General features: G+C 36.6%; 1 protein-coding gene across 4 annotated transcripts in view; it reads right to left on the bottom strand.

Annotated features, from left to right (window-relative positions):
- The window catches only part of lbk (leucine-rich repeats and immunoglobulin-like domains protein lambik), a 121417-nt gene that overhangs the window by 28583 nt on the left and 65988 nt on the right, over positions 1–26846 (bottom strand). For all 4 annotated transcript variants that reach the window (XM_069836751.1, XM_069836753.1, XM_069836754.1 and 1 more), the window contains 4 exons: positions 23570–23884; positions 17813–18094; positions 14499–14774; positions 6832–7179 (listed from right to left, as the gene is read on the bottom strand). In XM_069836751.1, the coding sequence (XP_069692852.1) occupies positions 6832–7179; positions 14499–14774; positions 17813–18094; positions 23570–23884 (1221 nt within the window). The remainder of the gene's footprint in view (positions 1–6831; positions 7180–14498; positions 14775–17812; positions 18095–23569; positions 23885–26846) is intronic.

Below are 26846 nucleotides of genomic sequence, written 5' to 3'. Positions count from 1 at the left end.
TAGTGACTTCCACTGATTGGCTTCTGAGCCGTCCAAATATGTAACAGATATAATTAATATAGCCCCTTCACAATTTTATAACAAAAATTTTCATACGTCATTTAACAAAATTACATTGTTATATTAGATTGATATAAGTATTTCAGAGGACTGGACGTACTTGATTATAACTCCACAACCGAAGTGCATTGTGAGGAACAGGTCAAATAAATCTCTTTCATACTAATATATTGCTTACATTACTTTCTTTATTAACGGACTTGACTTTGTTCTAGAATATGCCATTAGGAAAGTCCAAGAAAACAAGGAGGGTTTGGAACTGAACGGGTTACATCAGCTGCTTGTTTTTGTGGATGACATGAATATGTTTGGAAAAAATCCACAAATTATTAGGGAAGACAAGGGAATTTTACTTGAAACAAGTAAGGAGATAGGTTGTAAAGTAAACCCCGAAAAAACAAAGTATATGATTATGTGTCTTGACCAGAACATAGTACGAAATGGAAATATAAAAATTGAAAATTTATTCTTTGAAAAGGTGGAAAAATTCAAGTACTTTGGAGCAAGAGTAACAAAATATAAATGATACTCGAGAGGAAATTAAACACAGAATAAATATGGGAAATGCCTGTTATTATTTGGTTGAGAAGCTTTTATCATCCAATCTGCTCTCAAAAATGCTGAAAGTTAGAATTTATGAAACAGTTATATTACCAGTTGTTCTGTATGGTTGTGAAACTTGGACTTTCACTTTGAGAGAGGAACAGAGGTTAAGGGTGTTCGAGAGTAAGGTGCTCAGGAAAATATTTCGGGCTAAGAGGGATGAAATTACACGAGAATTGAGAAGTTGCACAACGCAGAACTGCATGCATTGTATTCTTCACCTAACATAATTAGGAACATTAAATCCAAATGTTTGAGATGGGCAGGGCATGTAGCACATATGGGTGAATCTAGGAATGCATATACAGTTGGAATATCTGAGGGGAAAGACTTTTGGGGAGGCCACAGCGTAGATGGGAGGATAATATTAAAATAGATTTGAGGAAGGTGGGATATGATGATAGGGACTGAATTAATCTTGCTCAGGATAGGGACCGATGGTGGGTTTATGTGAGGGCAACAATGAACCTCCAGGTTCCTTGAAAGTCATTTGTAAATAAGCATTAATGGACTTGACAGTGTAACTATTATATACAGCATATTTTCTTTGTACTACTCCCCATGTAATATTAATGTACAATGTAAAACTGGGCATTTTAATATTTACAGGAAAACAGAATTGGAATTCTGGACAGCCCTCTTTGCCCACTTTGCAATATGCAAGAAAATCTTCAACATTGCCCTGCACTCTACTCTACAAACATCTATGACTATGGACCCGAAAATTTCGCATTTGCAGAATCCGCAAATTTTTATATTGTGGGGTAGAAAGTGTTTGTCTTCATCTGTAAGGTGATTTAGCATGATCTTCTAGCAGAATTGGAAGTGCGAAAAATGTGAATTCCCTATAAAATTACGAAATCACGAAAAAATGTTATTTAATAGCAATTGAGGGGTCTAGTGAGAGAGGGAGCTATGCCACAAACCATGAAAAATTGAGTTTTGGCCATTTCCAGTTTTCTCGTCATCTTGCGTCTATCCTGTGAACTTGAACCACGTGGCATAGCTCCCGCTCTTTCTGCAGCAGTTGTTCTAAATTCTTGAATACGTCCTCATCAGCATTTTGAGTGAGAGAAGGAGCAATGCCACTTACTGATGTTGTCTGCTATGTGAGTTACAGACGTACCAACATAAAAATGTTACAGATTGGATTATCAGCTATAAGAGAAGAACTTATTGTTCCAGAATATAATATTGTTGCTTCTATGTCCCTCTCCTTTTATGCATATTAAACCTAAATTTGAATTTTGTCTCCACACTGTAATAAACATGTTATGAAAGTTGATTTTTTTCCTCAGACTCCTGCACTAGACAAAACAAAAACAATACAGTATTTAATGTGTATTATTGCCTTATTGTCAGAGGACTCTATGATGCCATTCAACATTATTTCCTTGTTCCTGGACATACCTATTTACCCAGCGACCGAGATTTTCGCACAACAAAAACGAAAATCCGAAAAACAGATCATATTTACACACCTGACCAGTGGTATGAAGTTGTGAAAAATGCTATAGTCAAAACCCCTGTTTAAGGTAATTCCAATGATAACAATGAATATTCCAGGGATTTTCAGCAGTTGAACAGCAAAACAGTAAAGAGTGGTGTTGCAGTAACTGGTGTTAGGAAAGTAAGTGCTGTGAAAGCTGATAAACAACCAGGTATACTCTTCTTCAAACACATGGAAGAGTGGCACGGATTGGAACTCTTTGAAGAAGATGCCAGGTCGTCACTCCAAAACTAGGAGAGACTCCTTGGCTGATCATCCTTATATGACTAAACTTCTTGAGGAAATACCACTACTCTATCCACACACAATACCCATATCAGCCCTGAAGTTAAATAATGCCACATATTCCCCTAATTTTTCATGGTGTTTACCAAAACTAAAATACACAGAAACATTGGACAGTGAAGATACTCCAGAAGAGATATGAAGTTGTTTGTCTGAGGGTGACATAGCATGATTAAAACTATTTGATGTGCGAGTGTAACATCTGTGGTTTTCCTTAATTGTTTTATTAATTATACCATACAAGTCATAATCAATGCTATTCACATTGACATTTATATTTTTCCTTTTGCATGATTTACCTAACAGTAAGTTAAGAAGAAAAAAGTTACCTCTTTATTGTTCAAATAATGACTCAACACAATGCTTTAGAAAAGCCAATTTATTTCCATTTCTTGTCAAAGTGGCATAGATCCCTCTCTCACTAGACCTCTCAATTTATCAGTAAAATTATATTTTTCAAGTGAAAAGCGCATTATATATATATACATATATATATATATACAAAAATTAAAGACACTTTTTAAATACTCAAAATATATCGATCAATTAACTCGATATCAATTATTGTCCGCTCGATTTGATAAATTTCATATATTGGTAATGAAGGTCAGATGATTGGTATACATGTCGTAATATCGATTATCAAGTTCTATATGCGATATGGGCTTGGCTAAAATGAATCGTGTCAGTTTACTCGGCCGTTTGCTTTTGAGATCACAGCAGAATTGGATAGTTATTCTAGCTATACTGGAAGAGTTGGTTGAATTTGTGAGACACGTGCTCCTTCGCAAAATGGGTGAACAACTATAACTGCTCATGAAAGAACCCAACAGTATGCCATTCATGGACTCTATACTTCAGACAGTTTTTTGTAAATTCTGTAATAGCCATGTTGGAGAATAAAGCGTTTTCAGAATGTTGTTTGCAAGTACTGTGGACACCAACAAACAATGTTGACAGTTAACGTGTTTTATCACAGCATGGTGCTGTTGTTTCAGACAGAAGATGTAATTTGAAGAATTAAAATGCTGAGCTATTCACAATGTTATCTTTTGAGAAATGAAAGGTAAAATGCACAAACTTTCCTTTGGAAAAAAAATAGATGCTAATTTGGAAAAAAAAAAGTAAATGCCAATTTGGAAAAAAGTAGATGCTAATTTCGACAAAAACAGATGCTAATTAATGTTGATGAAAATAAATGCTAAAAATACAGGTCCCTATCTATGACTGATATTGGGAAACACACGTGAAACTCTTTTTTTAGTACTATTTCTTTTTTATTACTTATTAGTGTTAGGCCTATTATTTCAAACCTTCGTTCGTGTACACATTGTATGTATTGTATGTTTTAAGAGAATGACCATTGGTCAAGTGCGCGCACGCACGCACACACACACGGTACTGTAAAGAATTCATGCAATTTGTAAATTCAGTGGATTTTGAATCACTGTAAAACATTGTAACAAATATGTATGCAGTAATTAGGGGGTACACTATATAAGTAATATAACTATAACTACAACTAGAACAATATTAAGAATAGAACTGGTATAAATAAATGTACGCATAAATTTTTGTACTAATCAACCAGTCATGTAGTATTACATTAATTGTAATGAAACATGATGTAAATAAATGCTTAAAAAAAAAAACGCGCGCGCGCACACGCACACGCACACGCACACGCACACGCGCACACACACACACACACACACACACACACACACACACACACACACACACACACACACACACACACAGAGAGAGAGAGTAACATTGCAGCCAGCCAACTTGTAGGCAGTAGCAATCCTATTGTCGAATACTCCAAACCATAAGGTGAATCTTGCTTCATTGGAGTATCCAGGATCTCATTAGAGGTAATATTTTCATTTTTCCATTTCATAGAAGAATTAAGCACTTAAACATTAGTATACTGTAACTAGAAGAGATATTTATTTTATGTCATTGAAAGAAAAGCACTACTACTAAGTAGAGTTCAGATTGGTATGCTGTGAAAATATAAAAATTTGAAGGCTAAAATGCACTATAAATTTAAGAAAATAGGTGCCTGAATAGACATTCAATTTGTTATCTCTTTTCACTTTCCTCCCATATGGGTAAATTCATCAATTATTTCATTGAAGCTACACATATATACAGACTCAAAAACAAAATTTGGGCCGTGCTTACTGGACATAACTGCAACTTTGAAAATTCAGGTGGCCTAAATTTTATTTCTGGATCTATACATATTTCCTTCTACACGTTAAATTGTCAGTTAATAACCTGAGCATTGAAGAAAAGCAAATAATTCAGCAAAGCACAAAAACGAAACAAAAAATATGAAAAATTTAAAAACAACAAATAAATTGATGAAAGCCTAGCAGAAATATATCATTACGAATTAAAGTCACAATGTATTATTAAAATCTCTTTCTGGTTCTCTAAGTTGTTTTTTTCTCTCTTTAAATTTCTTGAGTTCAAATATATATCTCATAATTTTAATATTATCTGATCATGGCTAAATTAAAATAAAAATTTCAACACTCTACCTTTGAAAAAGAACTGAAGAAGGAATAATAAGAAATCACGACAGATGGCTAGAGTCACATGAGAAACTATTGTTAAAATACTATAAGGAATTCAGCAGTGAAAGCACTAACCATGTTACAATTAGTATTAGCATAAGTTTTCAAGTTCAGACATAAGTACATTAGTTGTAAATGCTTGTAACATTGCATTGGTGCAATAGACCATATAGTGTACAAGCACTGCAAGTATTGCTGGGAGTTGCAGGTGGACAGGCATCCTGCTATTGGCTATTTCATAGCTCCAACAAGAACATTTGGTAGTTGAACGCAGTGTGTGTCATGCCAAGTTTTATTTCAGCATACAGTTTGAATTTCAAGTAATTACAGAGCTGCAGTTTAAAATGCTACTACTAAACATTATGTATCACAAAGTAGTTCAATTTAAGGAAGAATGTTATTAAACATATCAGTTTGGCAAACAGTATAAACACCAAACAGCAAATAGCTGACAACTGTAGTGTTTTTTAGTTTCGTCTTAGAATTATTAAACTTTTCTTTTTAATTTCATCTCATATTCTGATTACACTCATTGATATGACATTACTTACTACCAATTTATTTATTTCTACATATTTGACAGCCCATGTAACTCTGACCCTATTTGGCTATACCATAGTTACTTTATAGGTACATCAGTAACTACTGCTTAAGAAGAACACCCATTCTTTAAATAGAATGCAGACTTAATAATGCATTGCATGACACACTTCTAGGAAAATGTATTCCCTTTCATTACTTCAAGAAAGGCTGCACTCTAATACAAAAACATAACACTCAAAAATCATTTATTTCTGTTAAATTCAATAAAAAATTCCAATGCAAACAAAAATTTTTGAACAGAATAAAGGAATCGGCTAAAGATAAATCATGGGAACCCCTCCTCCAAAATGTAAACGTCATTCCTGAAGAACCAAGAAATTCAGCATGGCAGGCAGCCTTCTGCCTTCTGACCAGCATGATTGTTTGGCAGCACATTTATATAGAATTGGCATCTCTCTCTCTCACCCCAGTGTGCGTTATGTGGAAGCTTTGCCTGTTCATCTCAACATCACAGAAAAATACTGACTGCAAGACGGCTGATGGCTTCATTGCATGATTTCAAATAGTTATTGTTATGCAAATGAAAATAATGATGAAGTGAATAATAAAAATTGACTTCTACTCTCATTTTAAATATCGGTTATTACTAAGTAAATAGAAAGTTTTATTCTTAAATATCATTAAAAGAGGCACATATAGGAACTCTAAAACTGATATATATGCATCCCCTACCCTGAGCGCCTAAGGAATCACCTAGGAAAAAATCAGAATTTTACTCATTAATACATTATGTTACACAACATACAATAATGAAAACAGAGAATATGTTAACTTTCATTTTGCTTATCATTTAAATTCAATGACCGTTTTAAATTTATTTCAACAGAAAGGGTTTTCATGCTATTTTCGGAAGTAAGGTCCTGTCCCAATTTTCAAACAGACAAAATGTGTTCATCACCAAGATTAAAAAATGTAAATAGGCAACCTAGTCTCCCAAGATACCAAATTCATTTGTAATACATCTCCCATCATGATTTCACAAACACAAACACACGCACACGCACATTTTTCAACTGACTTATGGCGTCATTTGCAGATAAAACCTAATACTATACAAGTTTTGTATGTTTTTCAACATAACAGAAAAATACACCACATTGAATTACAAGCACTTTCTCGTGCAGTTCACACCTCTGCAAAGACACAATTAGACAGAAATAAATAAACTGGCAAGTCCCTTACCTGCAATGTTCAGAACAAGGCCATTAATCCCATTGCCCAAGAGCAGATTGTCACTGCTACGCTTCCCAGCAGAATCACCTGTCCCACTATCCTTGCTGCCACTCGAATGCTCTGAATTGGTGTCTAGATACAGGTGTGGGGCAGAGTCCCTATCGTCAGGGGCAATTGTGGCTGCCAGCAACGTGCTTGGATAAGGACAATCGTCACTTCGCACCTCCACAATACCCATGCGTTTCCGTGTCTGATAGATGATCACAACCCACACAACCGACGTGCCAACAGCACAGCAAACCACTGTGATGATGATGATGCCTGTCATGTCACTCTCGTTCATCATGGGGTTTGATGCTGCAACATTAAATTACAACTAAGCCAAATAAATTAACTAACCAAAACGTTTTTGTGTTTTAGTCATGACGTTGAAATTAATAATTACAGCATTCTTTGCTGAAGATGGTACTAAGGCAGATCCACCCTTACTCAGCTCTGTATAATCTAATCTAATCTAATCTAATCAGAACTTTGGAAGGAATACGCATATTGCATGAAAGGAATTAATGTTTTCAGCCCTAAAGTTCGTTTTAATGAAAGACTCAGTATATTGCACTAGTTTGAAATAAAAAACTGAAAATGAAACCCAGGCAAACAGTGAAGTAAAGCAATAAAGAAATATATCAATATAAGACTGAATAAACAAACGAATGAAAGTACAAAAGAAAACAAAGGAAAACATAATGAAAGAAAGCATAAAGAAATGAACGAATGAATAAACGAAGAAAGAGGCAAACAAACAAATGGATAAACAAACAAAACGAACAGACTGACAAACATAACGAAGGGACAGATAAGCAAACAAAATAAGAGGGCAGATAAGCAAACAAAACGAACAGACAGATAAGCAAACAAAACGAGCCCACAGATAAGCAAATAAAACGAACAGACAAGCAAACAAAACAAATAGACAGGTAAACAAACAAAATGGACAGATAAGCAAACAAAAAGTACAAACAAACAAAAGGAACAGACAGATAAGCAAGCAAAACGAGGACAGATAAGCAAACAAAACGAACAGACAGATAAGCAAACAAAATGTAGAAAGATAAGCACACAAAACGCAGAGACAGATAATCAAACAAAAAGAGTAGGACAGATAAGCAAACAAAATGAACATACAGAGAAAGAAACAAAACGAAGACAGATAACCAAACAAAACGAACAGACAGGTAACCAAACAAAACGAACAGGCAGATAAGCAAACAAAACGAACAGATAGATAAGCAAACAAAACGAACAGATAGATAAGCAAACAAAATGAACATACAGAGAAAGAAACAAAACGAAGACAGATAACCAAACAAAACGAACAGGCAGGTAACCAAACAAAACGAACAGGCAGATAAGCAAACAAAACGAACAGGCAGCTAAGCAAACAAAACGAACAGATAGATAAGCAAACAAAACGAACAGACATATAAATGAACAAAATGGATAAATAAACTAACAAATACACAAATGAATGAATAAACGAAAATCAAACAAAGAAAAGGGTACATGAACAAACGAATAAATAAAAAAAAAACTATTGCGTAGGTAAACAAACAAACAGTAGAACAAACGAATGATTAAAATCATTGGTCTGATATTCGTCCCCACAACAGCAAATTTGTCCAATTCGGTTTCTGGACTTTTAAGCGGTCCATCCTGGTGGCAGACACTGGAACTTGTGACAAAAACACCAATAAAGAGATTTTCATGCTGATTTAGTTGCTGTGTTAATGTTTAGATTAATTTCACTTTTATATTTTATAATGATTTGGAATTATATCACCAAATAAGTCTTTAGAACGCCTATTTTCCATTCACCTATGGCTAGTATTGTCTATTATTAAGATACATACAGTATGTTCCTGGCATCTTTGTGCATTACCGTTGTAGAAAAGTGCAGCCATAATTTTTCATATCATTTTGTTCCTAAATTCGTTCCCCAGGAATGTTCCAAATTTCATCTTGGAGATGAAATATGGCATGCTATAGAGCAGTCTATGACATTCTCTATGGCACTCAGCAGCAAGCAGCACTTGTCATTCCCAGTGAACAGGATCTGCTACAGTCTCTCTCTCTCTGTTCCTGCCTTCTGTCTCTTTCCCTGCCTTCAAGGACACAACATATGGTGACACTGCAACTGATAGCTGCTGCTCAGTTGCCTATGAGTTCTGTTGATGTACATACGTCTTAGTTGAAGATTGTGGCTTAATATAGCACGACAAAAGTTTACATTACAATAAAGAATTTATCTTGTTGAGTGCTACTTGATAATGAAGAACTGTGGAACACTGCAACGACGTTTTGCAACACAATTTCTTGGTGTTCCCATTCCACATAGGACGGCTATATTAAACCTCGTAAAAAAGTTTAGAGAAACGGGTTCAGTGCTGAATAAACGTGGAATGAAAAACCCAAGTGTACTTACTGAGGAAAAACTTGATGAGATAAGAGAAAGGTTACAATATTCTCCTCGAAAATCTCTCCGCCGTCTCTCACAAGAAATTGGTGTTTCGAAAACTAGCATTTACAGTCAATAAAATTCTTAAATTTAAGCCCTACAGAGTGACAATAGTGCATAAATTACAGGCTAAAGATGTGAGTCATGTGAATATTTGTAACTGGATTTTACAAAGTGTTGCCAGTGACCTTGTGGATCCTACAATAATTATTTTCACAGATGAAGCATAGTTTCACTTACATGGCCGTGTTACAACGCAAAACAATAGATACTGAAACACAGAAAATCCTCACCTCATTCATGAAACTCCTTTACATGATGAGATTGGCCTATGATGTGCTATAACTGCACATAGGATTACAGGCCCTATATTGTTTGATGGTACAATCAATGGTGACAGATACAGAACACAAATATCAACCCATTTTTTGAACAGTTAACTTATATCGAATGTCAGAGTGCTTTTTTTCCAGCAGGATTCAGCAACTGCTCATACAGCAGCCGAAACATTGAATTTGATAAGCGAAATATTCGAGGACAGGGTTATTAGTAGAGGATTTATTTATTTTATTGGGTTATTTTACGACGCTTTATCAACATCTAGGTTATTTAGCGTCTGAATGAAATGAAGGTGATAATGCCGGTGAAATGAGTCCGGGGTCCAGCACCGAAAGTTACCCAGCATTTGCTCGTATTGGGTTGAGGGAAAACCCCGGAAAAAACCTCAACCAGGTAACTTGCCCCAACCGGGATTCGAACCCGGGCCACCTGGTTTCGCGGCCAAACGCGCTGACCGTTACTCCACAGGTGTGGACATTAGTAGAGGATTATGGCCCTCTAGGTCCCCCTGATTTGTCAGCCTGCGATTTTTATTTATGGGGAAATCTAAAAAATAAAGTATACAAAGACAATCCGCACAAAATTTGTGAGTTAGAAGGCAGAATTGTACGAGAAATCGGGAGAATTACAGAAGACGAATGTGCACGTGTAATGGAGATGTCAGGAATGTGTTGCAGCAGAGAGACATCATTTTCGGAACGTTCTGTAGTCAAGGTTAGTAAACAATATGAATACTATAATTTTAATAGTCACTCTAGCAACTGCAGTGGACCTCGTTCACCAGGCCCGCTTGCCGCCAGTTGTCATAGACCGCTCTGTACTTTTCCTAGTTAGCGTTATGGTGAAGTAGAAAAACTCTAAGAAATGGTGGATGCAGTGAATACTGTGAGAAGAAGAAAATAGGCTATAAGGCTGCTGCTCGACTTCTCAATGTTCCAAAGGCAAATCCTATAGATTATGTTAAGTCAAAATCAGCTGATGAGTACATTACACAGACTTATCGAAGTGTCCAGACACCAGAAATACAAAAATTACAGTACTTATTTAATGCTGAACATACATGAAAAACAATTATTCAATTATTCTGGCTTGTCTCTCTCTGACTTGCGTTAAATGACGTAGGTAATAATTTAATCCACTTTTTAATGAAGTATCAGGGAAAGCTGCGCCTGAAATGGGAAAATCTGTTCTTCAAATCAAACTCATAGCTTACTTTGTGGACACTGCGATATTTGTCTATGTTGAGGATTCAAGATTCACAAAAGAAACCTCAGCCAAGTTTTTCTCGAGCTGCTGAATGTTAGTCTTCATTGTAGATGAGACTGAGCACAAAACAGCTCAAACATTCATAAACTGTCGTTGCTTGCAAGTCTGTAGTTTTCCAGTACTTTATCCCCTTTGATCATTCCCCTCAGATAAGACAGGAACGTCTTGATGATGCAACATCTAGTTTTGTGGTGGTGTTAGTGATTCTAGGTGCATTTCAGGTTCTCCGTTTTCCTGATGGCTCGAACATTTCATTTCCTTAGTAAGACCATCAAAAGAGATAACTGTGGTACCATCTCCAAATAGACACTTTTACTATACTAGAAACATTCAAAAGACTGAGGCTGAATCTCCATTATCTTATGTGAACAACCACACTGCAACTACAATGCGGCCTTTGGGTGAAACCTTCGTGTTCACATTGAAATCAATTGCTAATAATTCTGGCCATGTTGTAAGAATGTGGCAGATAGCTTTAGCTTCATTAATTGCTTGCTGAGCACCAACTTTGAAGAACCTGTCAATTATTTCAAGGAGATGGTCACCATGCTCCTCAAGACAAACTTTCAGTTCTTACAAGCAGCAGTATAACTATCAACAAGAGATCAAAGTTCAATCTCTACCTGTTGCAATAAGCTCTAAAGTTACCAGAATTTTTCAGTAACTGAACCAGTCTAACGAAATGGCATGGTTCAGCTTCACTGTTTTGTCACTGGAACTGGAAAAAAACCCTCGAAACAAAAGAAAAAAAAACAGAAAGTAGAGGCAAAATCACAAAAATTGCTTCAGCTCGAAAAACCTACAGAAACCCCAAAGATACCAAATACAAGTAACATCATCAAAATATCTCAACTCAACAATACTCACTGCAGCTAGATCCGTGCTGCCCTCCTTGAGTGAATGTTACATGATCAATCCACCTTCAATGCAGTGATATGGCAAACATAAGGGAGAGCAAGGAGCCAATTATGAATATGACAGAGGAAGGTAGGTAGAAATCAAATGTCGAGATGGTATGTTTGGTGATATTTGATTGAACCAAATTTTGTTTAGATGTGACAGGAAATGAAAATAAACACCCTGTTTTCGTTTACTTCCTCATCATCTCGTGAGGGATAGACCACACCAAAATTATTTTGGTTTATGTGGGCACAGAGAAGGTTTTCCTCATCAACGACCTTCTTCCATCTCTATTGAAGCATAGTGCAAAACCCTCATTAAAACAAAGGATTTTCCAAAAGAACCGAACACTGTTTCCCAGCTCCCATGCCACTTCAGCCAATCAACTGGTTGTTATCAGTGATGGTGTTCACATTGGAAGTTTTCAGTCGAAATAGATTACAATCATGAATCCAGAAGTACATAGATGGTACATACATTTTTCCTTTAAAATCGGTAGTTTCACTATTGACGATTTTTCCAGGTGTTAAAATATAAGGCAAAGCTTTAAAATCAGTTGGTATGTTTCCAGCAACACAAGATGTTTGTGCAACAATCCTTCTCTTTCTAAAAATCCTGTGCCAACATAAATTAACTGGACTTTAACAATTATTTTTATAACAAGCTGTACAGATTAAAGTGTAAGCACGGAAAATAATTTTATTTTATGATTTCTACTTATTAATTTCGGTATGTTTAAACTCAATTTTTAATAAAATATTTGTATTCTAAAAGAACTCTATTCCTATATCAAAAATTTGGAAATTATAATACAAATGACAAATTTTGGATATTGTCTGCATTTTTTTTAATATGTATCAAATTCTTGAATTGGTCAATTTTTAACCATAAGACCAAATTTGATATAAAATTAACTCACTTTATATGATTTCACACAGTATGTTTAAAACTCGTTTACAGATATTTTACATGGCTATGTAACATATTCTGCAAGAGCTTACTGTATTTCATTTGATAGAAATTCAGTTTATTTTTTTTAAATATGCAGTATTATTTCCATCTGAAACTGCTTGCTTGTTGTCACCATAGTTGGTAAGACTGCAACAGTTGCAGCAAGGGAATTTTACTCAGTTTGGCCAAGTGCAAAATATTCTGTTGGTCTGGCTGAGCGTTAACTTGTGAAGAATTGAACAGAATAATGACGAGGGATTTTCTGCGCAACTCTACCAGCTGCTCTTTGCCCTCTAAAACAGAGAAAAAATCATGCCTGTTGAGAAGAAGAGTGGTGGTAGTGGTGGTGGTGGTGGTGGTGGTGTTGGTGGTGGTGGTGATGGTGGTGGTGTTGGTGGTGGTGGTGTTGGTGGTGGTGTTGGTGGTGGTGATGGTGGTGGTGTTGTTGGTGGTGGTGGTGGTGGTGGTGGTGGTGGTGATGGTGGTGGTGGTTGTGGTGGTGGTGGTGATGGTGGTGGTGGTGTTGGTGGTGGTGGTGATGGTGGTGGTGGTGATGGTGGTGGTGGTGGTGATGGTGGTGGTGTTGGTGGTGGTGGTGATGATGGTGGTGTTGGTGGTGGTGGTGTTGGTGGTGGTGATGGTGGTGGTGTTGTTGGTGGTGGTGGTGGTGATGGTGGTGGTGGTGGTGATGGTGGTGGTGTTGGTGGTGGTGGTGTTGGTGGTGGTGATGGTGGTGGTGGTGTTGGTGATGGTGGTGGTGTTGGTGGTGGTGATGGTGGTGGTGTTGGTGGTGGTGATGATGGTGGTGGTGTTGGTGGTGGTGATGGTGGTGGTGGTGGTTGTGGTGGTGGTGGCAGTGGCGGTGGTGGTGTTGTAGTCATTGTTGAATGGCAATTAAAAATTGATTTGCATCATTCTTTCTCTAGCTTCCCAATAAAGTGCTTCAATGTTGTTCTCTTTCCTATTATCATAGTCCAGTTTGTTACAAAGGAGCAGCAGTTGTTTGTTCAACATTTCAATTTTGTTACATATTGGGCAGTTTGTTATCGTTAAGTTCAATTTGTCGAGATATTCAACGAGACAACCATGTCCTGTAAACAATCACAACTGTGCTACTGCTTATCTTTGTGTCTTTCTCATACAGTTTTCAGCGTTGCTGTTTATTTCTTGTGGTGCACGTGGTTAATGCTACGGCAGTTATAATATGGCAAGCTTCCCATCAAGAACTCTCGCAATATTTTTGGAACCAATACTTCGAAATGATTCTTCGTCAGTTTTCCTGATTTTGTTGTTGTGATATCAACATTTCCTTAAGCTTTTGCCAGACTGTCAATGATGGGAAAAACACACGGTCCGAATTTTCCCTTTGTTTCCTGCAAAAGGAAAATTTTGGAAAAAGTTTCCCTGATGCAGTGATGGAATTCTGCACTGTGTAACTGAGTCACCTTATTCAAATCACCAACAAAAATTTGACTGTAAATCAACTTCATTTATAAGATGATGTGTATCAACCAACAAAATGTAGGAAATATTATTTGTAAAATAGAGAACCTAAAATATCAATGTAAAATGCAGAAACAACAAGAATTTTAGTGTTAAATTCCAAAATAAAAATGTCCTTCTCTAGTAATGTAATATTTCTTTATCCTATATCATTATTTCTCCAATAATTGGCCTCTTGAGTTTTAGAGAGGTTATTTATACTCACCTGGTATGACAGAGAGCTGTGAGAAGCCTTGCTCCTTGCCCAAGGAGTTAAACATTTCACATTCGTATGTACCAGCATCCGATAAGTCCGTGTCCACAATAACTAGAAGCTGGTCATCAGCAGTGAAGAAGTGTCTCTCTGTCACGACAAGCTCTCTGCCATCCTTTCTCCAAGTCAGCTGGGGCTTTGGAGATCCAGAGGCCATACATTCCAAGACTATTGGTTCTCCAGCTGTGATCTCCTTATTTTCCATCGGCTTCACAAATGATGGTGGTTCTTACAAAAAAAAAAAAAGCACTATAAAGCGATTCGTCCTACATACAACACATGAATACTGCTGCTTCTGGGAATAAGTTCTAAAATCAACTCTCGAAACTAAAAATTCGTCAAAAGTATAAAAATTCAGAGCTTATTAGCATGATCTAATGGACTACAAGATAAACAACAGTTTTAAGTTCTCCATTACTAAAAAAGTGATCCAAAATTAACATGCTATTTATACTCAATGTCTATCGCCTATTACTTTCATTAGCATCACTAATCAATACTACATATACTGTATTTCCAAACACGAGAGTATGCATACACGTGTACACAATTCCAAACTAAATCCTGCAAAGTGAAGCATGAAAATTAAAATGATACCTATACTGAAATTGAAATTTTCATTAAAAACATTCAGCAACACAGTATACTTTGCTAGATGCACTATAAAAGAAAGATATTACTCATGTCTGTTTAATGACATTTATGACCTGATAGCAGAGTCAAGAACCTGTCAAAACAAATTATCAGACAATTCTTTGGGGTGCATGCTTTTTAATGATTTGTTTACTCATTCATCCATTTAATCACTCACTCACTTATTTCTAATGCTACAAATATTGGTGTGTAGCCATTTGCACCTCTGCCGAATTGTTGGTGATTATGATGAAGAATCCCACCAGTTCGGATTCTGTATGGTAGGATGACATGAGTATGGAAGCAGACAGGATGAATGACGGTGAAATGAGCAAGTTACCTAGCATTTGCTCTTAATGGGTTGAGGGAAAACCAGACAACTTGTCCCAACCAGGATACTAACCCAGGCCCACAAGTTTCGCACTAAGACACAGTGACCACTTCCAAAGTGGTGGATTTCATTTATTTAGTAAACATTCTTTTTTTTTGCCACCAAATGGATCACCTTGCATAAATACTACCACCACCAATACCATCACTATTAATGCCCAAACTTTTAAACCTCCATATTTATTTGTCCATGATGAAACACAAATGTAAGAAAATAGAGGATCTAGAGAGAACAGGAAGTATGATTTAATCTACCACAAAGTAAAATGTATGGACTTCACAAATAAGAACAGGAAATCCATGTGGCTGATAGAAGATGAAATAGAAAATGAAATAACAAACAAGAAATACTGACCAGATGGACGAAATATGTAGAACAACTATGAGACAGAAAATCATCCAGATGACTTAGCTACAGAATACAAATCGGTCGTATCAAAAGAAGAAGAAGGATCTTCTATTCTAAGAGAAGAATTTGAGCTAGCGCTTAGAGAAATGAAGAATGGGAAAGCATCAGGTGTTGATGGAATTCCCAATAAACTAGTGAAATGCTTCGGTGAAAACAGAAGGGAATTCTATTATTATGCAACAAAATATATGAGAAAGTGAATAGCCTGAAGATTTTACAGAGACAGTGTTATTGCCAATACAGAATAAAAATAATGCAAAGAAATGTAACGAGTTCAGGACTATCAGCCTGATATCACACTCGGAGAAGATTCTCTTTCAAATACCGAATTGACGTTTATATTCAAAGATGGAACGAGAAATTTATTTTATTTTGTTGGGTTATTTTATGACGCTGTATCAACATCTAGGTTATTTAGCGTCTGAATGAAATGAAGGTGATAATGTCGGTGAAATGAGTCTGGGGTCCAGCACCGAAAGTTACCCAGCATTTGCTCATATTGGGTTGAGGGAAAACCCTGGAAAAAACCTCAACCAGGTAACTTGCCCCGACCGGGATTCGAACCCGGACCACCTGGTTTCGCGGCCAGGCGTGCTGACCGTTACTCCAAAGGCGTGGACAAAGATGGAACGAGGAAAAAGTACTAGAAACGCAATTGGACAGTTGTGAACAATCAGCAAAAAATACCTAAAGAAAAATAAAGGCTTTTGACAGAGTGGATTGGAATAAACTTATGGGGATCCTGAAGAAAACTGGTGTAGATTGGAAAGGGAGGAAGCTATTCAGTAACCTTTATGTGAAACAAGTCAAAGTCATGATAGCAGAAGAAATGTCACAGGGAAGTAGAATAGGGAGATGAGTATGACAGCTACACTGTTCAACATTTCCTTGGAGGATTTAGTGAAGAACTGTTTTTAGAACATGAGAGGAGTGATAGTAGGAGGAAGACGAATAAAGTGCATAAGATTTGCTGATGATATGACATTATTAGCAGAAGAGGAGATGATACTAAGAGATAAGCTACTGGAGCTAAATGACAGCTGTGAGCAGTATGAAATGATAATAAAAATAAAGAAAGTAAACTTTCGAATTCGAAATGAGACAGTGAAACAAGTGGAGCTCTTCAAATACTGTATTTGGGGTGCACTATAAGTAGTAACACGAAGAAGTCAAAAGGATAGCAATGACAAAGGAAGCTTTTAATAGAAAAAGGAACATCTGCGAATATCTGGGAAAGAACTAAAGAAGACACTAGGGAAGTACTTTGTGTGGAGCATGGCACTGTATGGGACAGAAAAATGGGCATTACGACAAAGTGAAGAGAAACGAACAGGAACATTTGAAATTTAGATCTGGAGAAGAACGAAGCATGTAAAATGGAGAGAGAGAATAAGAAACGAAACTGTGCTAGAGAGAGTGGATGAAGAATGAATAAAGCTGAAAATGATCAGGAAGAGAAAAAGGAACTGCCTCTGAAGAAACGGTGACGAGGAGAAAAGTTCAGGGCAGAAGACAGACAACATTAAGATACATGGCTCATAAGCAGAGACTAAGAGGAAGGTGGAAAACAGGAAAGATTGGAGAATGCTGGGTTTGCAGTGAAAGACCTGCCCTTGGGAAGAACACTATAAGTGAATGAAAGCATAGTTTAACTACACAGAGTTTTCTTTTTTTTTTTTTAATTATTACATTTCTTAATGTGTACAAAGAACTGTAATGAAACTGTTATTCATAAAAAAATGTGTGTCTGTACCTCCGTTGCAAGTAATAACAGTAGATTGATCCGTTTATGATATGAAATTATTCCCTATGTTCACATTTCTATCCTACTGACCTTCAACTGTCAGAGAAGCATTGGCAACAATTACACCAGCTTGATTCTGCGCTGTGCAGCTGTAGGTGCCCATATCAACAGTCTTCACATTCAGTATGAAGAACACGTCGTCTGTTGGCATGACATGCATGCGTCGTTCTCTGGCTGCTGGGAAGTCATTACCACCATCCTTCTGCCACGCAATCTCTGGAGTTGGTTCTCCCCTTGCCGCACATTCCAGTCGGGCTGTGTTCTCCGTCTTTACTGTTATATTGCCTGGAGTCTTCACAAATGTCGGAAAAACTACACAGAAACAACATCCATAAATCATAAGAAAGTAGAATTCTGCAATGAAATTATATAATTCTTCAGGAATTGTTCTGTGCTAAACAGTAATAACTAGTGATGTGTATTTACAGCAAAAATGTTTTCAAAAACAGCATTTTACAGCATTAATTATTTGAAGAAATAGCATTCATTAGATAAAACCTGTTATGCTATTTTATGTATTGAAAAGATATATAAATGGCAATGGACATTCTGAGAAATATTACAATGTTCAGTTAAATAGCTGAAGTTTCAATTAGGTTGCAAAAGACACAAACAAACAAGAACTATGAATGTTGGCATAGGCTTCCGCAGCTACTGTTCATGTGTTTTAAGTTTCCAGGCTTGTGCCGCATTGCCTCAGTTGCTGGAGCTAGCATTTCGATCATCCTACTCTGATCGTCCTCAGAGCTGCGGATAAGAATTCTCAGTTGGCAGAGATATTTATGTAATGGTTCTTGGGTTTCTGCCCGATGCAATAATGAACAAAATAATGGACAGAGAAGAATACTACAGACTAGTCAAGAAGCAAACGCGATTCAGCAGAAAGCCGAACTTATGAGGGCCATATTCCTTTCTCCAAGGCCATTGCCGTTTACACATCTGCCAGCAAACAAGATTAACATCCACAAGGATGATGTTTCAAAACTCGAAGCCAGTGCCAACCCTGTACATATGTGAGATTGGACGACCTAAGGACCAGTCACAAGAGAGATAATAATACAACCAACCAGTGACAGGCAGAAACCAAGAGCCACTACATAAATATCTCTGCCAACTGACAACGGGGATTGACTTCAGAGTACTCCAGTGGATCAAGGAATTTTTTAACTTGTCGCACTCAGAGAGTACGGGTAGGGGAGGAATTATCGAACCCAATTGAAATTACTTCCGGAGTCCCACAGGGGAGTGTCTTGGGGCCTCTTCTATTCCTGGCTTTTGTAAATGATCTGCCAGTTAATATCTTGTCTAGGGTTCGCTTATTCGCTGATGATTGTATGGTATACAGGGAAATAAAAAGTTATGAAGATACTACTCTTCTTCAGACTGACCTAAATAGAATAAACGATTGGGCAATAGGCAACAAAATGAAAATAAATTCTCTAAAGAGCAAAGCCATCAGCTTTACAAGGAAAAGAAATAAAATAGTCGAATCGTATACGTTAGGGGGTGAAACCATTCCAGAAGTTAACAAATGTAAATACCTCGGAATAACATTTAGCAGCGATCTCGGCTGGGGGGAACACGTTACGGACACAGCGGGAAAAGCATGGAGAGCGTTACACTTTGTGATGAGGGTACTAAGAAAAGGCTCTGATAAATCCAAAGAGATTGCATATAAATCACTAGTACGTCCAGTAATGGAATATGGTGCTGCATGTTGGGATCCTTACAGATTAGAACATATTAAGATACTGGAATAGATACAAAAACGGGCTCTCAAGTGTTGTCGGAAAAATTCACCATTAAAATGGGACACACTCAAGGACAGGAGAACGCGAATTCGATTATGCGCACTGTTCAAAACATACAGAGGTGAGCCTGCCTGGAGAGAAATAAAAAATAGGTTGCAACTGTCAAATTACTCTTCAAGGAACGACCACTCATATAAATTGAGGGAAAGAAGACAGAGGACGGACACTGGAAAGTTTTCTTTTCTCAATCGTACTATGAGGGACTGGAATGCTTTACCTGCAGACTTACTGAAGGCTTTACCAACAACCAAAAACGTATTTAAAAATAGGCTTAAGGACTTTACTAATAGACGGTAATTATACACAGTATGTAAAGGATGTAAATGATATTTTGTTATTGAAGTGTTGTATCAGTGAAGTGTGTTGTGTCAGTGAAATGTGTTGTGTCAGTGAAACGTGTTCCTGTCAGGGAAGCTTTATAGTTTATAGTGGCAGTGCAAAGTATTTGAACAGTGAAATGTTTTTGAAGTGTTAGTGAAATCAGGATAGAATCAGTGAAATGTGTCGTAGTTCCAGTGCAGTGAGTGAGTTGACAGCGAAATGAGTGTAATGTGGAAAGGTACTTATGCAGATATGAACATATCATACTCGTGGGTTTTAGTTCGAACTTAGATTTAAGATACAAATTAGATTTATTTTAAATGTTATTTTAAGTGATCGTGCTTAATTTAATTTAGGATATTCCCTATTATTATTATTATTATTACTATTATTATTATTATTATTATTATTATAAATTATTGTTAGTATTAATTATTTGTATTAATTATTGGTATTATTATTAACTGTATTTTTAATTAATAAGTTTATTATTGTCATTATTGAGTGTAATTAGGTTACCACTGCCACCGGGTATATACCCATTGCAGTGTGAATAAATACACACAATTCTTACCCACAGTCCACAGCTCTGAGGATGATCACATTAGGATTATTAGCTAACGTTTTTTAGCTCCAGCACCTGAGACAATGCAGCACAAGCCCGGAAACTTACAACCCAATAACTATCAAATTGCAAAAAAAGTGCACAATTATACGTTGAGGACTGATCTTGCTATAACAGTAAAACATTGAATGAAAGCTCATGTTTAAATTCACTGGTAACTAGCAATTATTGTAATTTAAAAATCAGCAATCGAAATATTACAAACATTTGATGCTCCTCAACACGCCTTCCTGGGAAAAATATCCTTCCATTCCCTGGCCATATCAGAGAGTATTTAATTATTTCATTGCTAAATCTCTAGTACCTCTTAGTGCTTTCTAGTTGAGCTCACGGATATCGTTACTTTGTCAACAATATATGTTCAGGATTCTGTTCAGTAACAATCCTGATATATTGCATTTTATTTGAGAACTGGTTAAGTCATGACCCAGAACACTCGCATTCATACAAATTTCCAGACTCTAGACACCTACAGAACTTTTCTACTTCAAGAAAAATTCCCCGAGAACCAAGCACAGGAATCGAACCCAGGACCTGTAGATCTGGAAATCAGCATGCTGAGTACCAGACCATGAAGGCAAAAATGCTCATATTTAGCTGAAGATACAATTTACAGCGGTAATATCTATTTAAAGCATTAACTTGCACTAAAGGAACTGGCTTCAAAGGGTTGCAATTATAAAATGTAAAGAAAACTGAAAAAAGGAGCAAATAGCACACTTCTTGTTTTTATCGTGTTTATCACGACTGCTGTCATAGGGCCACATGCCATATGGAAATCTACAATTTTTTAATGAATCACATGGGGAAGAGAAAATTTTGCCCATACAGAGCCATAAGGCATATGGGTGCCTAAGTTTTGTATATGGAGATCTATACTGATCTAAGATCATCTCTGCTGTTCCTAATATATCTTCTTTGATGTTCATAAACATAAATGGTTCACCTCTACAACACGGATCTGCAGAAATTCATTGCAGCACTTTACTTTGTTGTGGAAAGAGAAGCTACATATTGGCAACAACCACAGCGTTGTCATATTTGTGCATCTCTGTGCCAAAACAATTCTTGCAGAGATGCAGCTACACTTTCCACTGCTGTGCATAACATGAAATTAAAAGTAATTTTCAAACAAACCATTTCCTCCAATGTTCTCAAAAAATATGTTCTCTTACACTGGAATAACTGTAGAGTTTAATGTGCAATGACGAACTAATTGGACTGATGTTATCATGCCATCTTAAGGCATTAACATGTCATTTCCTTAGAAACTAAGGAAAACAATAGAAACTTTACAGGACTGGTGGTTTCCCACAAGCCTGCAAGTCAAAACAATAACTTGTGCTTTGTTTAATCGGTTCTATTTGGAGAATAAATACAATACAAACTAGAGTTTTCCATAACGAGAAGATAACCCTCCTCTCAAATGTAACCTCTATTCTTTGTACCTAATCATAAATCATACGTTTTCTGGTGCGAGGTGTTTTGGTTTTTATACTGTCCTTCAGAGCTCCATTATAATATAAAACAAGGAAAGGAACTATATTCGGTGGAAGAGAGATCCAACAGGCAGGTGAGTTAAAATTAAAATATAACATAATTGTGATCGTTTTGAGATGAGTAGTCATACAAATAAAAGGACACACATGACAACATTGCAACACATGTTCATGTAAGAATAAGAATGGGTTGCAAAATTATATACATGCACGAAATGTTCGGTAACCTAACACTTTACAGAGGGACATTTCTTCTTCCCACTCTAGTTGCTTCAGACTTGCTTCTACCATCACTGAATGCACAGTTGCCACATCTTCCCATCACAAACTTTGTTATCAATCGTCAGTGAGATTACAGTCAAACCATCAATGTTATGCCACAAACCAATGAAGACATATTTGTTGCTATTTTTTCTACAAAATCCTCCAACATCACCTCTTCAACACCTTTCATTTTTCTGGAATACACATACCAAAATTCAACTAAAAGTGATATTTTCTCAAAATCAATTCACAAAAGATCACAATAGACAATAGACTTTAGGGTTAACTCGCTGTCTGATTCATCTCTCACCCACCCAATATGTTCATCTCCAGAACTAGTCCACACAGAGAAAGCCTTGAATCATACTTCACGTACATTACTTACTTACTTACTTACTGGCTTTTAAGCAATCCGGAAGTTCATTGCCGCCCTCACATAAGCCCACCATTGGTCCCTATCCTGAGAAAGATTAATCCATTCTCTATCATCATATCCCACCTCCCTCAAATCCATTTTAATATTATCTTCCCATCTATGTCTCAGCCTCCCTAAAGGTCTCTTTCCCTCCGGCCTCCCAACTAACACTCTATATGGATTTCTGGATTCACCCATATGTGCTACATGCCCTGCCCATCTCAAACGTCTGGATTTAATGTTCCTAATTATGTCAGGTGAAGAATACAATGCGTGCAGTTTTTCCATCTGTTCAGGATTGAATGAGCATCTGCAAGCAAGTCACCATTCTCATCCTTGATCATGTTTACCCTTGCCTGATATCCATTCTTGAATTCCTTTATGCCCTTATATAAATCTCTGTTTTTATTTTTACTATTTGTTTCCACCTCATTCAGTTTTTCCTTCAAGTAATCTCTCTTTTTATTCCTAAGCACTACATGTACATTACGGATAGAAACTTCAGTTAATAAGAATATGCTACACATATTTTAAAAAGTGCTACTCGAGGAGTAGCCTAGAAAATAAACATTGAAGATATTGAAACTATCACTATCACCTCTCAAAAAGTTCTCTTTGCAAGAGATATTCAGTGTATCAAATTTCAATTTACCAACATAACAGTTATCGAGTGATAACACCTATCGAGTTCCACATGAGCAATACTAAAATGGAGCAGGCACAATAGAAACATAGTCAATTCATCCCAGAACTTTCCTGAAGGTGATTATACACACAAGAAAAGCTAGTAAGGGAACACCATTCATGTTACTGAAAATAAAAGAACAAAGAATAATACTGCGTCATACATACTTAAAACAGTAATCTTGGCCTTCTGCGAATATGTTGTCCCATAGTTATTGGATGCCACACACTGATATTTTCCAGTATCACTGTCCGAAATATTTGAAAGAAACAGAATTGATTCATGTTCTGTGCCTTTTCCATTGGGACTACGAGCAAAATTTGTTATGTTTCCTCCTTGCAAGTCCAGATTATCTTTCTTCCACTGAACAGTCATCTTTATTTGTGATGATGATACTGCTTTACAATGCAATGTCGCATTTCCTCCTTTGAGTGCAAGCTGTGTCTGAGGATCTTCAGTGATGCGTGGATTTGGAAAATCATCTGAAACAAAAGTCAACAATTAACAACATGTAGGGACTAAATGTTGTAAAGGGGAACCAAAAACACTCATTCCAAGTACTTACATTCAAATATTAGATAAATAATTTTCCCTTAATCAAAAGGTATTAATGAACATCCAAATTACAATAGTGCCAACAGGTTTGGATAGGTTTTCCAATGTGACAATTAAATCCTTCAATTGTCTAAATTATTTATAGAAAATACGAGGGTGGACCCAAAAGTAACCGGAGCCAAACTGTTGCGCGCGCATACTTTGTAGTTACGAGTTGTGCTGTTAGGGGTGTTAGTTTGGGGTCTCCTGCGACTGTTAGTGAGCTGGCAGCAGTCTGAGATAAATGGTTTGTTTGTGGTGCTGTGTTGTTTGCATCCCTGTTTCAACCGTTTGGCAATTAGTGACACGGCCAACCACAAGGAACAAAGAGTGTGTGTGAAATTTTGTTTTCTGTTAGGGAAAACTGCAGCCGAGACTGCTGGGATGCTTCGGCAAGTCTTTAATGATGATGCTTTGGGGAAATCACTGGTTTCCCCATTTCAAATCTGGCAACATGTCAACTGAAGACATGCCACGCCCCGGGCATCCTTTGACAGGAAGAAATGACGAAGACATTGCCAAAATCAAACATGCAATTGATGAAGATTGTCGAAAGACCATTGACGAAGTTTCTGAGCAAACGAACCTGTCATGGAGCACGGTCCAGCGAATTTTAACCAAATGTTTGCACATGAGACAGGTGTCTGCAAAATTTGTTCCTCGCTTGCTCACAGATGACCAAAGAGAAAACCACGTGAGAGTTTGCTGCGACTTGAAGTGAAGTGCAGAACAATCCAAACTTTCCTAAAAGAATTTTGACTGGAGATGAGTCTTGGTGCTATGGGTGGGAAAACTCCAAATTCACCACGAACCAAGAAAGCACGTCAAGTGCAATCCAATGTGAAAAAAATGTTGATTTGTCTTTTTTTTTATGTGAATGGCATTGTCCAGAAAGAGCCCGTTCCACCAGAACAAACAGTGAACCAACATTTCTATTTGGATGTGTTACGAAGATTACGGGAGAGTGTGCGACGAAAACGACCCAAAATGTGGAGAAATGGGAACTGGTTGCTTCACCACGACAATGCTCCAGCCCACACAGATCTGACGGTCCGACAGTTTTTGACAAACAACAACAGCATGCTTATGCCTCATCCACCCTACTCACCCGATCTGGGTCCGTCGGACTTTTTTTTTCCACGGATGAAGAAATGTCTGAAAGGAAAGCAATTCAGTGATGTGGATGACGTCAAAGAAAACACGCTAATGGCTTTGAACAGTATCCTGCCTCAAGAGTTCCAGCACTGTTTTCAGCAGTGGCAAAAGCGTTGGGACAAGTGCATTAATGCACATGGACAATACTTTGAAGGGTACTAAAGTACTGTGAATGTAGAGTTCAAAAAAAAAAAAAAAAAAAAAAAAAAAAAATCTGGTAATTTTTGGGTCCCCCCTCATATTAGCACCAAATCAAGAAATTTTAAATAATAAATGAAGACTAATCAGTTATCAAATACATAATTTACTAAATTCCATAATAAAATTCCAGCAACTCATTTTTAAAAACTGACTGATGTAAAAGAGTTAAAAAATCGAGCCTGTCTATTTCCATAGAACACTTTTTCTACAAATTATTTGCTGTATTACTACAAACTGAATGGATGTCAGCTACATGGTTATATCAATGCAAACATATTTCGACTATAAGGTATTTTCTGATTAATTATCGGCGCAACGCCATTGTTATTCCAATTCTTAAACCAAATAAAGGTAATTGCATACCAGAAATTTTCTGTCCAATAACACTGACAAATAGAATATGCAAATTAATGGAGAAAAGTGCTTACAAACGACAATGAACACTGAAGTGCAATAAATGTTTAATACTGTTCAAAGTGGACTCCATTGATTATATTCAACATCATTCACCCAATAGGATAGGTCAGGGTAATTTGAGTATAGTGAGGTGATCTGGGTATAAATTACAATTTACTGAATAATAAGTACTTTACCTAATCATCAAACACATGCCAATTTAATATATATTATTCATTTCACAACTGCCCATCATGGAGAGTTAAAAATGTTTGTTGATCACACTAATACTGTCTGGTTTACCAGTCTATGAAATGACCCGTCACATTCAAAGTAATATTGTTGGGAAATCAGTTGAGATATAGTAACCAAATTCATGTATGTGTACATTACACAGGATTAGAATATGCTTTTAATAAGTTCAGTAATATATGATCAATAGTTTGTTACATTACAATTTACAAACATGAGGTAATTTGGGCGTAAGTTACAATTTATTGAATAAACTTTACCTAATCTTCAAACAAATGCCAAGTTAATATGTATTGTCTATCATGGAGTGTTGATCACACTGATACTGACTTGTAAAAAAAAAAGTTCTTTATTTACCATTTTATGAAATGACACATCACATTCAAAGCAATATTGTTGGGAAACCAGCTAGAGTAACCAAATTCATGCATGTGTATATTACACATGTTCAGAACATGTTTTTAATAAATATAGTAAGATATCATTAAGAGTTTGTTAGTAAATTTTAATTTACAAACATGGGGTAATTCAGGTATAATTCTAGGTTAATTGGTAACTAACTTAGTTTTCGTTCCAGATCATGCCATGTACAAATGTCAAAGAAAAAGTGGCCGCATTTGTGAACAGCGAATATTTTCTAAGTCCACTTCGGGTCACGGAGGCTTGTAGGAGCAGTTCCGGAACTATGAAATTATTCCGTATCTACATCTCGTAGATCGGCGGTAGAGTGCTCGCTTAATGATTTGAAGGATGTGAGTTCGGGCCTTGTTCAAGTTTTCATTTTATTTTTTAATCGTTCTTTAGTGATATAAATAATATTCAAGTTATAATTTTTTGTATTCAGTT

This window comes from Periplaneta americana, chromosome 10 (assembly GCF_040183065.1).
Source record: "Periplaneta americana isolate PAMFEO1 chromosome 10, P.americana_PAMFEO1_priV1, whole genome shotgun sequence".
NCBI lineage: Eukaryota > Metazoa > Arthropoda > Insecta > Blattodea > Blattidae > Periplaneta > Periplaneta americana.
Note: the sequence above shows the minus strand (reverse complement) of the source record. Positions and strands in the feature narration are given on the sequence as shown.